Source organism: Rattus rattus, chromosome 5 (genome assembly GCF_011064425.1).
Source record: "Rattus rattus isolate New Zealand chromosome 5, Rrattus_CSIRO_v1, whole genome shotgun sequence".
NCBI classification, from domain to species: Eukaryota; Metazoa; Chordata; class Mammalia; order Rodentia; family Muridae; genus Rattus; species Rattus rattus.
Genome location: NC_046158.1, coordinates 106288115 through 106301702, shown reverse-complemented (window position 1 = coordinate 106301702; position 13588 = coordinate 106288115). Strand labels below are relative to the sequence as shown.

Here is a 13588-nt window from a genome sequence, read left to right as displayed (position 1 = left end):
AGGGCAGAGGTCTCAGGAAGCTTAGTTCTAGCTAGGGTTCTGTCCCCATGCAAACCTGTCCTTCTCCAAACCTCCAACTTCCTACTGGGGGGCTAGGACATACGCAAAACCTCTGCCTGGGCCCCAGATGGGCTCAGCCCCCTGTGTTGTTCTGTGGGAAGCTGGAAATGCCATACTGCTGCTGTCCCCAGTACCCCATAAATATACAGACCAGCCCATTAGCCCATCAGCACCGACCCTCATGATGTGGTACTGGAGAGCCCTGGCCACAGAGGCTTGATGAGGGCTCAGGGCTGCCCCTGTTGTCTGTGAGCCCTGGTTCTGTATCGGTCGGGTCCTGGCTCTGCTCTAGCTCCTTCTTCATATATCAGCTGTGTGTCCACAGACAGGTTACTTAGCTCCTCTGTGTCATGGTCTCATATCACTAACCCCCTAGGAGGATAAAATCCTCTACCAACACATTTAGCCTAGACCTTATACACCTGGCGGCTGAGTATAACTTAAGGCGTTCTGAAGAGCAGCATAAGTCCATTCCTGAGTTAATGGGGGTGTCCTCGCTGTCAAGGGGAGCGGAGCTCATGTCCTGGCAAGTTGGCAGGCACCAGATGCAAGACTAGGACAGTACAATTCTATCCTCTGCTGCTGCAACACCCTGAATGTAAGGACCAGGGGTGTGTGCATGCACGCGTGTGCACGTATGAGGGTATGTACATTCCTGTGTATGTGCATGCTCCCACCTACAGGGACATGTGACTTCAGCTTCCCCTGCCAGGATGAACTACCTACCTAGCTCACATCTGTCTGTGCCCAGGGGTGGGTGGAGAGAACTCAGGCTCTCAAAGCTCTCCAGTCCTTGGGGGCCTGCACGACACAACACCCACCACTGCTTTCTGCCATCTGTCCCGTTCGACGGAAATAGAGCAAACAACTAGTGGGTGCTGGGTAAGCCAGAATGCATCTAGGCGGTCCCTATAGAAGGAGGGGTGCAGGTTAACCCCACATCTGGCTCAGACACTGGCCTCTGAGAACCTCGAGCACCCCTCCCCTATCAAGGCCCCAAATCTTCTATTTGGTGGGAGAAGACTCTAATCCTTAGCTGCACTTCTGACTCTACAGAGTAGAGGTCTGGGGTTTTGTTTGTTTTGTGGCTGGTTTGATTTTTTTTGTTGTTGTTGGCTTGCTCTTTAATAAAAACAAGCAGGCAGGTGACACGGTCCCCAGGCAACAGAACCCTTGTGTTCATGTGGGCATAGTTCTTTAGATCTTCAGACACAATGTTCCTGGATTAGGGGTGTGGGGATTCCTCTTGCTGCCTTGCACATAAGACCCCTAATCAGGGTCAGAAAGACAGCGATAATTACCACGGTGGGTGGGCACTTATTTTTGTATTTAGAACTTCACCTATATTTCCTGTAACTCTGGGAGGGCATGCCATGAACCTTATCTATAGATGAAGAAACTCAGGCTTGCGGTAGTCAAGTCCTCTGTCCACGATTTCCCAAGGAGGACATGTGGTTCCAGCATTCAAGTCTCTGCCTGGCTGGCCATGGGCCTCTTCCCTCTGCATTCAGCTGCCTGCAATAATGCCAGCCTGTCCTGGATTCCCCCGACTACGCAAAGCAAGGTGTGGCCTCTGCACCAGCATCCAGTGTGTCCTGGCTGCTTTTAGAAAACTTCTCAGTGTGGTTTCCATTCATGAGACAGTGTGCTTGTTTTGTTTGGTGGTGGTGGTGGTGGTGGTGGTGGTGGTGGTGGTGGTGGTGGTGGTGGTGTGTGTGTATGTGTGTGTGTGCATGAGCATGTGTGTGTGCATGTGTAATGATACACTTTGCATGCACTTTTATGCCTAAGATATACCTCTGGTGAACTGCTGGGTATTTTAATAGAAACTTGTCAGAACTGTCAATAACCTTCATCTATGTATCCCGCCCCATTCAGCTAGCATACGCTCACTGGATACCTCTACTAATCTTCCCCTGGGCTGATATTTGGGGTTCTCTGGGGCCAGGGACTATATACTACCTACTATACAGCTACTCAGAGTCTCACCTTTGGGCTCCTCAGTAGTATGACTCCATCCTTTTCCCAGACAGGCCCTCAAAGGAGAAGTTATTCCCTGCAGGTCATAAGCAGTGTGCCAGGTAACTGTCCCATGGGCCTCATGGCTTTCAGGGAACCTACGTTGGGTAAGGAACTGTGCGGTAGGATGTTGGGGTCAATGGGCTAACATGCTGAACATGCTCGGGACAACAGTGTCTAGTACCAAGCTGGACCACCATCAGGATTTGCTGTTCTCCCTCTGTCTCCATGGGGACAGGCTCTGACCCTGAAACCTGCATCTCTGCCCTCATCTCAGCACATCCTAAGCATTTGTCATTAGGCTCTCTGCTCCACCTACATACACAGGTACACGCATGCACAGGTACATGCAGGTCAGAGGTCAGAGGTCAGAGGATGATTTGCAGAGTTCAGTTCTTCTACCATGTGGGTCCTTGAGTTGAACTCAAGTCCCCAGGGGTGACCCCCAAGCGCTTTCACACACTAAGTAGTCTTGTCAACCACAAAGGAAACTCTAATTGAGCTAAGTATGACTTTAACAAAAGAGCACATGCCCTACGTCTACTTTGCCCAGTTTTCCTAGGGAAGACTCATCAATGTCATAGTGGTGGCATGTACCACCAATCTTAGTATCAGGGAGACAGGAGCAGAAGGAGCAGGAGGGTCAAGGCCATTCCTAGAAAACTGAATTTGATGCCACCCTGGGATATAGTAGACCCTGACTCAGACAGACAGACAAAAACACCAAAAAAAAAACAAAACAAAAAAAAAAAAAAAAAGAAAACCCAAAATCCTAGTACAAGCTGGGTATACAGCGTAGGCCTTAGTCCTTGAACTCAAGAAGCGGTGGCAGCACTCAAGAGGTGGCGTCAGGTGACTCTCTCTGAATTTCAGGCTAACCAGCTCTAAATAACTAGACCCTGTTTAAAAACAAAGCCCAACCAGTACAAGCTCAGCCCCATGACACAGACACTGATGCTGCCACCAATCTCACACAAGTTGCTGCAGTGGCTTGAGTGTGTGTGTGTGTGTGTGTGTGTGTGTGTGTGTGTGTGTGTGTTGAATATTGTCAGCTGTAATTTGTGTGATCCGCCACCACCATCAAGATACACAATAGCTCCGTCCCCAAAAGGTCCTTCTTATCGACCTTTCATAACCACACCTTTCTCGTCCCTCTGCCCTTCCCCCACCCAATTCTTGGCCTTTTAATCTGCTCTCCATTGCTAATGTGCTGTCATTTCAAACTGCTATGTAAATAGACTCACGTGGCATGTGACCTTTCAGGACTGGCTTTTTCATTCTGCTTAATTCTGACTCTTCAAGTTGTGACGAGAGTGCGGGTCCTCCCTTCTCATGGGTGAGAATTTCTGAGACAGCTTTTCTGTACCACTCTCAGGTTCGCCACTCTGGGACATCCGGCTGTTTCCAGTTTGGGGTTCTTACAGATAAAACTACCATGAATATTCAGTAGTAAGTTTTTGTTTGAACATACATTTTCAACCACCTGGGACAAACACCCAAGGCTGATATTGCCTGGTTACGTGTTAGCTCTGTGTTCTGTTTGCTAAGGACCTACCGCGCTGTTCTTCTGAGTGGCTAAAGTACTCAGTGTTCCCAGGGACCAGGTAGAAATAGCCCAGGGTCCCTATCTGTACTGCATTAGTTTTAGTTTTTATTTTAGGCACAAAGTGTTTCTCATGGTGGCTTTCTTTCTTTCTTTCAAATTATTTATTTTCATTTTATAGACACTAGTGTTTTGCCTACATATTTCTGTATAAGGGTTTCAGATCATTTGGAACAGAAGTTACAGAAAATTGTGAGCTGCCATACAGGTGCTAGGAATTGAACCTGGGTCCTCTGGAAGAGCAGCCACTGCTCTTAACCACTGAGCCATCTCTTCAACTCCCTCATGGTGACTTTCTTTAAAAATGTATTTGTGGGTTGGGGTTAGCTCAGTGGTAGAGCGCTTGCCCTAGCAAGTGCAAGGCCCTGTTCGGTCCCCAGCTCTGAAAAAAAAAAAAAAAAAAAAAAGAAAAGAAAAAAAGAAAAGAAAAAAATGTATTTGTGTGTGTGGGGGGTACAGAGATCAGTTTTTTTGAGCCCATTCTCGCCACCTTTGTGAAGTCCACCTTTGTGTAGGTTCTAGAAATCAAACTTAAGACATTGGGCACTTTACCCGCTGAACCATCTTGCTGGCTCTCATGGTGGTTGTCAATGGACATTTCCGTGATGACAGAAGATGGCATTTTCCCATGTGTTTACATGCCATCTCTGTTCCCTTTGGTGACATGTCTGTGCATCTTTCTTCTGGATGGATTATCCTTTTACCGTAGAGTTTGAAAAATTAAGGGCTCCTAGGTGCCAGGTTCTATGATAGAGCAAGCAATTTATACACACACGCACACGCACACGCACACGCACACACACACACACACGCACACTAGTAGTCTCGGAATGACATTCTGGAGTGAACTGAGAAGGCAGAATAATCAGCTATACTCCATACTGCCAGGAGCTGGAGCCACAGAGGCTGAGGTGGACGCACAAAGGAATGACCTAGTTAGAGCAGCGCTTCAGGGGTCTGACACCTGAGTGTGGCCTTGAGCATCCAGGGGACGAGCATCCCGGGGACAAGCACCCAGTGCCCAGATCAGCTGATACCCAATACTCAGGCAGTGCTGTGGAGAGAGGCAGCCTAAGAGGAGCACAGGGAGCTGGGGGCAGGCACATGACATGGTTTGATTTACAAAGTGACAGGAAGCCATCAGGGACTCCCAGCAGGGGCAAATGGATGTTTAATGCCTGTTCCACTGTCCTCAGTGACCCAGCAGCCCTCACTTTGTCACCTCCCCTCACGGAGCCTATAAGAGTGAGGGGGCAATGGGGTCACCTCCCTCCCCTCAAAGCCTTTGAGCCTGGGAGGCAAGAAGAGAGTGTCAGGAGAGCCATTTAACATTCCTTGGCAGCTCAATCAGACCCTCTCCCAGACAGACAAGTGTCAAATATTCATGAAGATGACCCGCGCTCACCCATCTCTGCTCCTGCCTCCCTCGTGGGATGGGCCCAGGCCACAGGCTTGACTCTTCTGTGGGATTGGGGACAGGCCCCCTTTACTCTGCCCTTCTTTCTCTTCAGAGCTTCCTACCTCAGGAAGGGAAACTATCACAGCACTTTCTTGAGGGGCTCAAATTGAGAACTCTGACCACTCAGCTAGGTAGAGGAAGCCAGTGCAGGTGCCTAGCTATCACCCTGACTCTCTACCAGGGAGAAAAATGGCACTAGGACCCTTTATCCCAGGGCACTCATAACAATTACTCTGGGAGATTGTAGATCTGGCTAAGGGACCCCCAACACCCACCTTCTGAAATCTCTCCAGGGACCTGGCTCCATGAACAGTCACTTTGGAAGCCTGTGGTTAAGATTATCTGAACTTTGGAGTCAGTGCCACACCACAGTGTGACACGTCCCCACACTCCTCGGAGACTCCGTTTCCTTACCTATAGAAAGGTGGTGTGACCCACCTCATAGGATTGTGACAAGATAATGTGTAGCATGCACTAGGGGGTCTCAGCCTGCCCTGGGGGATCACAGGGTCCTCCACATCTGCCTAGGGTTTGAGACAAAATCTACTAGTGGATGGGGGTAGAGTGGGGTGGGCTTCTAGTGAAGGGCCCCTGCTAATGGTGTTGAAGTCCTGAGGTCCATCCCAGCTTCTGCTCCCCTCCCCAAGTGTAGCGTCTTCATCAGTGAATTCACGAGATGATGGAGTATCACCCTGCCCCCTACTCCTTGATCAATATACAGATTTTATCCATCAAGGCCGTTCCTTTCCTGAATGAGATGCATGATAATGTAGAAGGTGCCTCTGACCCAGCCAGGGCAGGGTATGTGGGAGCATGTGCCTGAGGGGGGATCAGTGTATGTACGTGTGTTCAAGTACGCAGATGCATGTGCACAATCCGTGTAGGGAGATGCCTCCTTCCATGTCCCTGGCATCCCTTCATGAGCCTTGCAGAAGGGAAAGAGTGTAGGGGTTGTTGCTGAGAGTATGAGGGCACAACAGTGAGCCAAGATCTACCGGTTCCATCGCTGTGCTAGTGGGAGACAGAACACAGATGAAGCAAACCAAAAACCCAGAGGGGCTGTCATGGCTGTCTGCAGCCTACCCAGCCATGAGCTACCCTGCCACCACTAGGGACTAATGATGGCAGACACTTTGATGGACAGGCTTGAAGGCCAGTATTGCCCTAGGCAAACAAACCTCTCTGCTCCGAATCCTCCACAGTGGCTCCAGGTTGACCTTTTCTGATTCATACCTACTCAAATCTAGGTCCCACTGTCTCTCAACACCTGCTTTTCCAGCTTCCCCTAATTAGCTGGCCAGACGGACACAGGCAGGGCAGGCTTCTTTTCGTGATCACACAGGTTTTCATCCACAGTCAGGCTCACTTCCAGTCAAGGCCAAGCAAGGCCCTTACCGGGAGGAAGGAAGTACACTTACCTCACAGTAGGTATCCCCCATGTGAACCCTCTCTCTTCTCTTCTCTAGGCTTCAGTGAGTTCTCTAAGGAGCTATTCAGCTCTGTCAGCCATGCTGGGGGGGGGGCAGCTTGGGATGAACAAGGCAGGGCTCACTTGTGGCCTTGCTTCCCTGGAACCCTTCTTTTGGGGCCCTGCCCTATGTCAGAGCCTGAGTGCAGGACGGAAAGAAACTGTGAGGTATGGTGGGGGCAGCAGGGCTCGGGGGTGGCACTGGAGGGGGTCTTGCAGCCAGCACTGCTGCAGCTTGCAGGTTCCTGGTAGGGTTAGGACTGGCCTCACCCAGGACATCAGAGTGGCCCATAGGACCTTCTGGAGGTCCCTCCTGTGAGCCTGTGCTTAGGAAGCCTCCTCCTTCCACTCCCTCTGCAGGAAGCAATGAAGGCATCGGATGGCAGCCTCCTGGGAGACCCTGGGCGCATACCGCTGAGCAAGAGGGAAGGCATCAAGTGGCAGAGGCCACGGTTCACCCGCCAGGCCCTGATGCGTTGCTGCTTAATCAAGTGGATCCTGTCCAGTGCTGCCCCACAAGGCTCAGGTAGGACAAGAGTGACTGGGGTCCAGAGAGAGACAGTCCCACTGGGCTCTGTCATTCCTGAGGCCACAGAGGCCATCTTGGACCACACTGCCTCCTACTCTGTTGGGAAACTTGTCTCCACTCATTCCCACTCTCCCTTCACTGATGCCTGTTCCACACAGAAACCCAAGCTCTAGTACAGGACGGGAGTGCAGGACAAGGAGACAGCAAACTGGGACCATATGCAGGTTTTGAGAGAGAAGCTGGGAGATAGAAACAGGCTGGAGGCCGAGAAGCCAGGTCCTCCCTCACCCAGCACTCACCTGCAGAGCTATTTTGAACATCTCATGGATCCTTCATAGTCCTCAACAGAAAAGGGCCCTGTACCTACCCACAGGGCAGATCTAGTACTTCCTGGTTCTTGTCCCATGTGCCCAGAGACTGAGGCTGGCATTGTGGAGTGTGTGTAGCATGGGAGTAAGGCCAGCAGCAATAACCGTGCTTATCCACAGTTATTTGGGGGGATTTATGAGGAACAGTAGTACAGAAAATGCAGAGATAACCTCACAGAGCCCCTGCAGTCTCTCACACATACACACTCACACCTTTGCACGTGAGAGTGCATACACACCCACGTGCATATGCCGTGCATGTGGAAATGCAATCCCACACCAGCATTCCAGGATCGGCCGCAAGGTCCCTCCCCATACCACATATGTTTTTGATGGCATAGAGGCATGTATGAGAATCTGTCATGGGAACGAGGTACATGCTCGGCCCGGAGACCTGCTTTGTACGTTTTCTTAAACCACAAACTCTTGTTGTGTGATCTCCAGGGAGCCTCAGTCTCCTTGTCGGACAATGGACACACTCAGTGTTCCTAGCCTCCCAGGTTGGCTGGTGCTCCTGAGTGGAGGAGAGAGAGCAAGCACAGTGGCCTGTGCATGTGTGTGAAGGGACAAGGCTGCTGCATCCTAAGACCTCATCTTTATCGGCAAAGCCAACCCTGACTTGCTCTTAGCTTGATTCTGTTCCACAAGAGCCCTGCCCCTTGTGAACTAATGTCACTCTTAGCTGACATGTGTCTCTGAACCTTTCCCATGGAAGCACTAGTACATGTGGGGAGCCCTCCCGAGGCCCCAGCTGTTTTAAGGTCTTGCAGGCAATGGAACGTGTGTGATTTGCACCAGAGTGGGCTCCAAGAGCTGTGGTACTCTGGTGTGGCCTCTGGGTGTGTCCAAGGGGACTCAGCTCCACCCACCCAAGATAGCTCAGCTTTCTGTCCCCTTCAAACTCAGAGTCTCACCTCTCTCGTGTCTGTCATCGTGAGTTTTCCTGGACAGGCAGAATAAAACAGCTACAGCCAAGCCCTCTGTTTCCCTCCATAAATCCTGCTCTGTCCCGAAACCCGATTTGCTGGGCGGTAGTGGCTCTGGATGGAACTGTACCCTTGTGATGGCACTGGGTGGAGAGCCTGAGAGCAAGCAGGGTGTGGTCACACCCCATTCAGGGTGGCTTCTTAGAAGACAGCGCCTTTTCCCAGTCGCTCCCTTCAGAGGTACACAGTACAGGGTAAGGCCAGGATAACATGGAGCAACCCAGCCCAGCCTGTATGTACATGGACGGGCATGTTTATCAGAAGTTGCCATACACTGAGAGGAGGTATGGCTGATGGGAAGCAAGCTGTGTAAAGCTGCGTGAATAAGGAGCTGCAGCCAATCCCCTCTCCTTTACTTCATTTTACTTCAGAGTCCACAGGTACTAAGTAAATAATAGATTAAATGCCTTGTCCAGTTTTCCAGATTGGGGCCCAGAAGTACCTTCACCTTTCAGGCAGGGACCCCACGGAAGTCAGAGTAGAGATTCCACACGCTCTGATTCCCCTGGGTGAGCTCCTGAGCTTTGGCAATGCAGTCCGAACACATCCATCTATGTCCCGTAGGGAGGACTCCGTTGGTGTGGACACACTGGCGATTTTGTGTGTGTGTGAAATGCCACACTGTGGTTGATGAGTCTGCTTCTCAGCCTCTGGGTGCACAGAACAATAAGCACCATTCAGGGGACTCCATCACATGTCCAGTGAGGCCTGCCACGGTATCCTGAGCACTGGGTGCCCGTGCAGTCCAGCAGCCCAGACGCTGCCCTTGTTGGGGTTTTTCCATTCAGCTGTAGAATCAGAAAAACAGGTGTCAGGGATTGCTAAGTGGAGGTCAAAGCCCAGCACAACGTCCCCAAGACTTAGGTGAATTGGGACCTCAACACAGAATGGGCATGACTCAGGGACCTCAAGGGGTGTGTGTGTGTGTGTGTGTGTGTGTGTGTGTGTGTGTGTGTGTGTGTGTGTGTGTAAGGACTAGTCCAGTTGTGTCTGTGCCCTGGGCATTAACAGGGGCATACCAGCAGGGTCTCTAAGATGCATGGGTCCAGAGGGTAGGTCAGGCAGCTCGACTCCCCACCCAGAAGCAGCCGTTCTCAGCCCAGGACCCTAGGGACCTCTCAGTGTGCCAGGAGCTATGACTCTGGACTTCTCTGTGGGTGGCCCTTCCTGGCAGAATGCCTTCAGAGGGAGGCGTGTTTCAGCTGTAGCCATTCCGCCAACTGGACAGACCTGCTTCTCGAGTCTGGCCTCCCCAGGAAGTCTGTGAGATTTGGGTTTCTTCAATTATCTAAGTTAGACTAAATCCTCCCCAAATGGCCTGAGGTCCTGGCTGCCCGAGTTAAGCAAAAGGCGGAGACCCTGGGTCCGGGGAAAGTCACAGAAACTCTGGAGGAGCAGGGAGCCACAATGTGACAAAGCCTACATCCCAGCTGTCACACTGAGCAGCTCCCGCTTCCGAGTCACACAACGGCACCATTCATGGAGCCAAGGTTGTACTCCCAGCCCTCCTGAAGTGCAGGCCCACAGGCTAATCAGCCATTCAAGTCACAGGGTCAGTTCCGATTCAAGAAAGGACCTATGGACTCCCTGTGCCTCAAGCCGCAGCCTGGAGTGGCCTTCTTTAATCCACTCCAGAGTGCAGACTTCTCAACAGAGCAAACCAAGCCTTCACTCCTTAGAGGTCTACGTCGTCTGTGGCCCTGCCTAGGGAGCTACTGTAGTCCCCGATGATGAGTGTCTAGGATTCCCAGAGATACCACCAAGCTGAGACACTGTCCTCCTCCATGCTCTGTGTCGCTCTGAAAGCTACCCCCAGGACCAACTATACCTACCTGTCTCTTATCAGCTGACCCTTACTAACTGACAAGGGCAGCCCAAAGGGGCCAGGTGACCATCTTAGGCTTTGGGGCAATAGCCCCTTGGATGTCTCCTCTTAGGGCTTCTACCTCTAGAGCCTAAATTCTCTCAAATGAACCCAAAGTATTGGAGACAGGGAGAGCACTGAGTGGGTAGGGTGCTTGAAGGACCACCTCCTGGGTTCACCTGGTCCCTGGGCCACCTTCTGAACAGAGAGGTAGATCGCGTTTAGTACTATGACCTGCGTTTGATTGTGACTGAATCTTTCAGCTGCTTCCAAACCTCCCTGTCTTTAATAGGTGTTAATCTCCTGTTCCGGAATGGGGCGAGGGGAAGAATAGCAGGATGTGGAACAAGCCCTTTGGTTAATGACAGTGATATATGTGACCTCCGAGCGTGTGCACAGCAGCGAAAGGGCTGGAGGGTCTAAAACCAGGGGCTAGTCAATCCCGGTGAGGCTTAAGAGTGGCCCCTTGTCTGCAATTGAAGGATACAGCTGAGCTTGGCTGCCACCTGCTGGCTAACTGTGCACATGACAGCATGTGGTCAGGGCAGCCAAGAAAGGGCGGCTCTCCGCTTGAATGATGAGTAATGTAAGTCAATAGGATAAATGGTACTTTGTTTATGGGCAGGTGTTGCCATGGCTAAGAGGAGAGGCCACCTGGCTCCTGGGCTGTCAGGCACCTGCTCAGTCCTGGCACCCTCTCAAAAGCATTTAGAAAGGATTCATACCCCAGATAGGTCCTTCTCTGACCATGTCCCCCTTCCACCTCCCTGACACCTGACCCCATGGTTAACCACAGGCCATGATCAATGGGAAAGGTTCCCTCAGGCCACAACTCCTCCCAGGCTGCAGGAGAAGCAGCTGGGCACAACATTCTCCTCTCCCTGCCGCAAGGATGGGGAAGATGTTCCTTTCTACTGCCCTTGCCCTAAGGTGCCTCACAGCTTAGTGTCACCTTTCCCGCCACCCTGTCAGGCACATGCGATTTCCCTCAAACAGAAATCAGTGTGACCCAAAGGGAGGATGGAGCAGCAAGGGCTGAGTTGCCTGCCTACCTGTCCACCCCATACCCTGGCTTAGATCTCAACCACATCGACAGACCTGGTGATAGAGACACACACACAATCTACTAGGACTGAGGCCAGCAATAGATTCTCAGTTCCTGGGGAGGGGATGGGGGAAGGGTAGCTCAGGGCTCACAGATCCCTAACATCAACAAACTTCAATCTATCTCCTAATAGCTCAGTAGCCTGCGACTTGCTGTATGCAAAGGAAAAGAGAATATTGCCAAAGAAACGAGTTTTCTGGAAACTTGAGCGCGTGTGGTTCTCTTGTCCAGGCCTGCATAGACGGGGAGGGTGTCACAACCTGTCTTAGACACATTCTCTACTGTTGCTGCACACCCTGGGTTAGTAGACACAAGGCCTGTGCTGCCTGCCGGCCCTGCTGTACAGCCTTTGTGTGTACTCAGTAAATAGCTCAGAGCAGCCTACATGACCAGGTACATGGCAAGTGTCACTGAACCCTGCAGTTTCTTCACCTGGTAGAGTGTACAGTGCACACAAGTTCAGCTCCTGCTTTAGAAGAGGCATTTTGACTCTCCTATCTGTGCATGTAACAGACGCTTTGAGCAACAGTGACTCCATTTGAGTTAGGAAGTGACTGCAAAAGGATTGCAAGCTCTGTTCTTTGGTCATTTTCTTCTTATTTGCAAAGTGGTTAGCCCTTTCTTTGGCCCAATTGCAAAGTGGTTGTTACTTCAGCTCTAGCCATTCTGGCATCATTCTAGGCAAAAGAAAGGAAAGGACGCATGGGAGAAAAAAATGTGGCTGACGGTGTCAGTAAAGCAAGACAAGCAGAGAAAGTTCTAGAAGGCTGTTTACATTTCACCAGCCAGAACTAGGTCACACTCACTGCAAGAAACATGGGAGAATGGCGCTGTCGTTTTTCTGTTTTGCTTCGAAACAGGCTCTCAAATATTCCGGGTTGGCCTCAAACTTGCTATGTAGCTGGGGCTGACCTTGAACTTCTGACCCTTTTGTCTCCAATCCCTGTGTAACAAACAGGGTTAAAGGTGTTAGCCACAACTTTTTGCTGGGAGGTGCTGGGGGTTCATGCATGTCAGGTGAGCGTTCTACTGACTGCTACATCCCTAGCCCTAGAATAGCAGCTTCCTACTGTACATAGTCCTCCCTCTGACAAATCCTGGTGTCTACAAGAAAAGCAGAGAGAAGACTGGGTGCCTCGTTGGTAGCCAGACCTCGGCAAGCTGTCTGGCATTTACCAAGTGTCCAGTAAAGGGAGTGGGGAGTCAGTGGTTCCTGCTCCAGCAAGCTCTGTCCTCATGAGAGAGACCACTTCCTTTCTGTTTGCTACTTCTCAGACACTCAGGTAGGGTGGGGCTCTGGGTAATAAGTAGAAGCCAGGAGTCAAGAGGCTGAAGCCTGGGGCAGTGTGGGAACAGGCTATGGGAAGTCCCTGCATCTGTAGGGTTCACACCCTGAGTTGCAAGTCACACTGGGCGCCACCTTCTCCTGAAGTGAGAGCAATGCCCACCCCCAACCAGGCTTTTTACAGCTGCTGACATTTATTTGGGGAGCAGTGAGCTCCCAGGTCCTGGAGGTTGAGGGATAAATGCAGGTACCAGGCAGGGTCAGGGAGACATAGCAGATCCTGGGCTGAAGGGCTGTTAGTCTTTGGTGATTTCCTAAGAGCAGGACCTAGAAAAAAAAAAGGGCCAGGAGATAGGTTAAGACCAAGAGAGACACTGAGAGAGATTTGAAAGAGAAGCAAGCTAGAAGCCAGTGTGGAGAGGGCAGGTCCTGCCTGAAGAAGGGTGCTGAGCCTAGCGTTTGGAAAGGCCGGGACAGAACCAGGACCCGGGCAGCACCATGTCGGGGTGTGGTGAGGGCTGCTACCCGAGGCTGCAGGAGTGTCAGCATGGCTGTAAGAAGCACCTGGGGGACATCATCAGCTTCTTCTTCCGCTTCATCTCCGGGAACCTGGCTCGAGGTGAGGGGTGCCTTGCTAAGACAGGGGTACCAGGTGCTGCAAGACGTCATTTGGGGCTGGGGTCTGTGACTCCTCCCTTTGGGGTGGGACGTAGATAAAGGGGCTTGGGAGAAGGATAAGTCTCTGAGCTTTGTGCATTCCCATAAGGAACCCTGGCCCTCAGATGGCCAAGCCAAGGCTCCCAGACTCATAAGCCTGGAAAGAGATGGGTGGCCAGGATCCT

The 13588-nt window shown here is 51.4% G+C and overlaps 1 protein-coding gene across 2 annotated transcripts in view; it reads left to right on the top strand.

Annotated features, from left to right (window-relative positions):
- Kcnip3 (potassium voltage-gated channel interacting protein 3) overlaps positions 1-13588 on the top strand; it is a 63605-nt gene that overhangs the window by 3269 nt on the left and 46748 nt on the right. For both annotated transcript variants that reach the window (XM_032904163.1, XM_032904164.1), the window contains exon 2: positions 6970-7135. In XM_032904163.1, coding sequence (XP_032760054.1) covers positions 6970-7135 — 166 coding nt within the window. The remainder of the gene's footprint in view (positions 1-6969; positions 7136-13588) is intronic.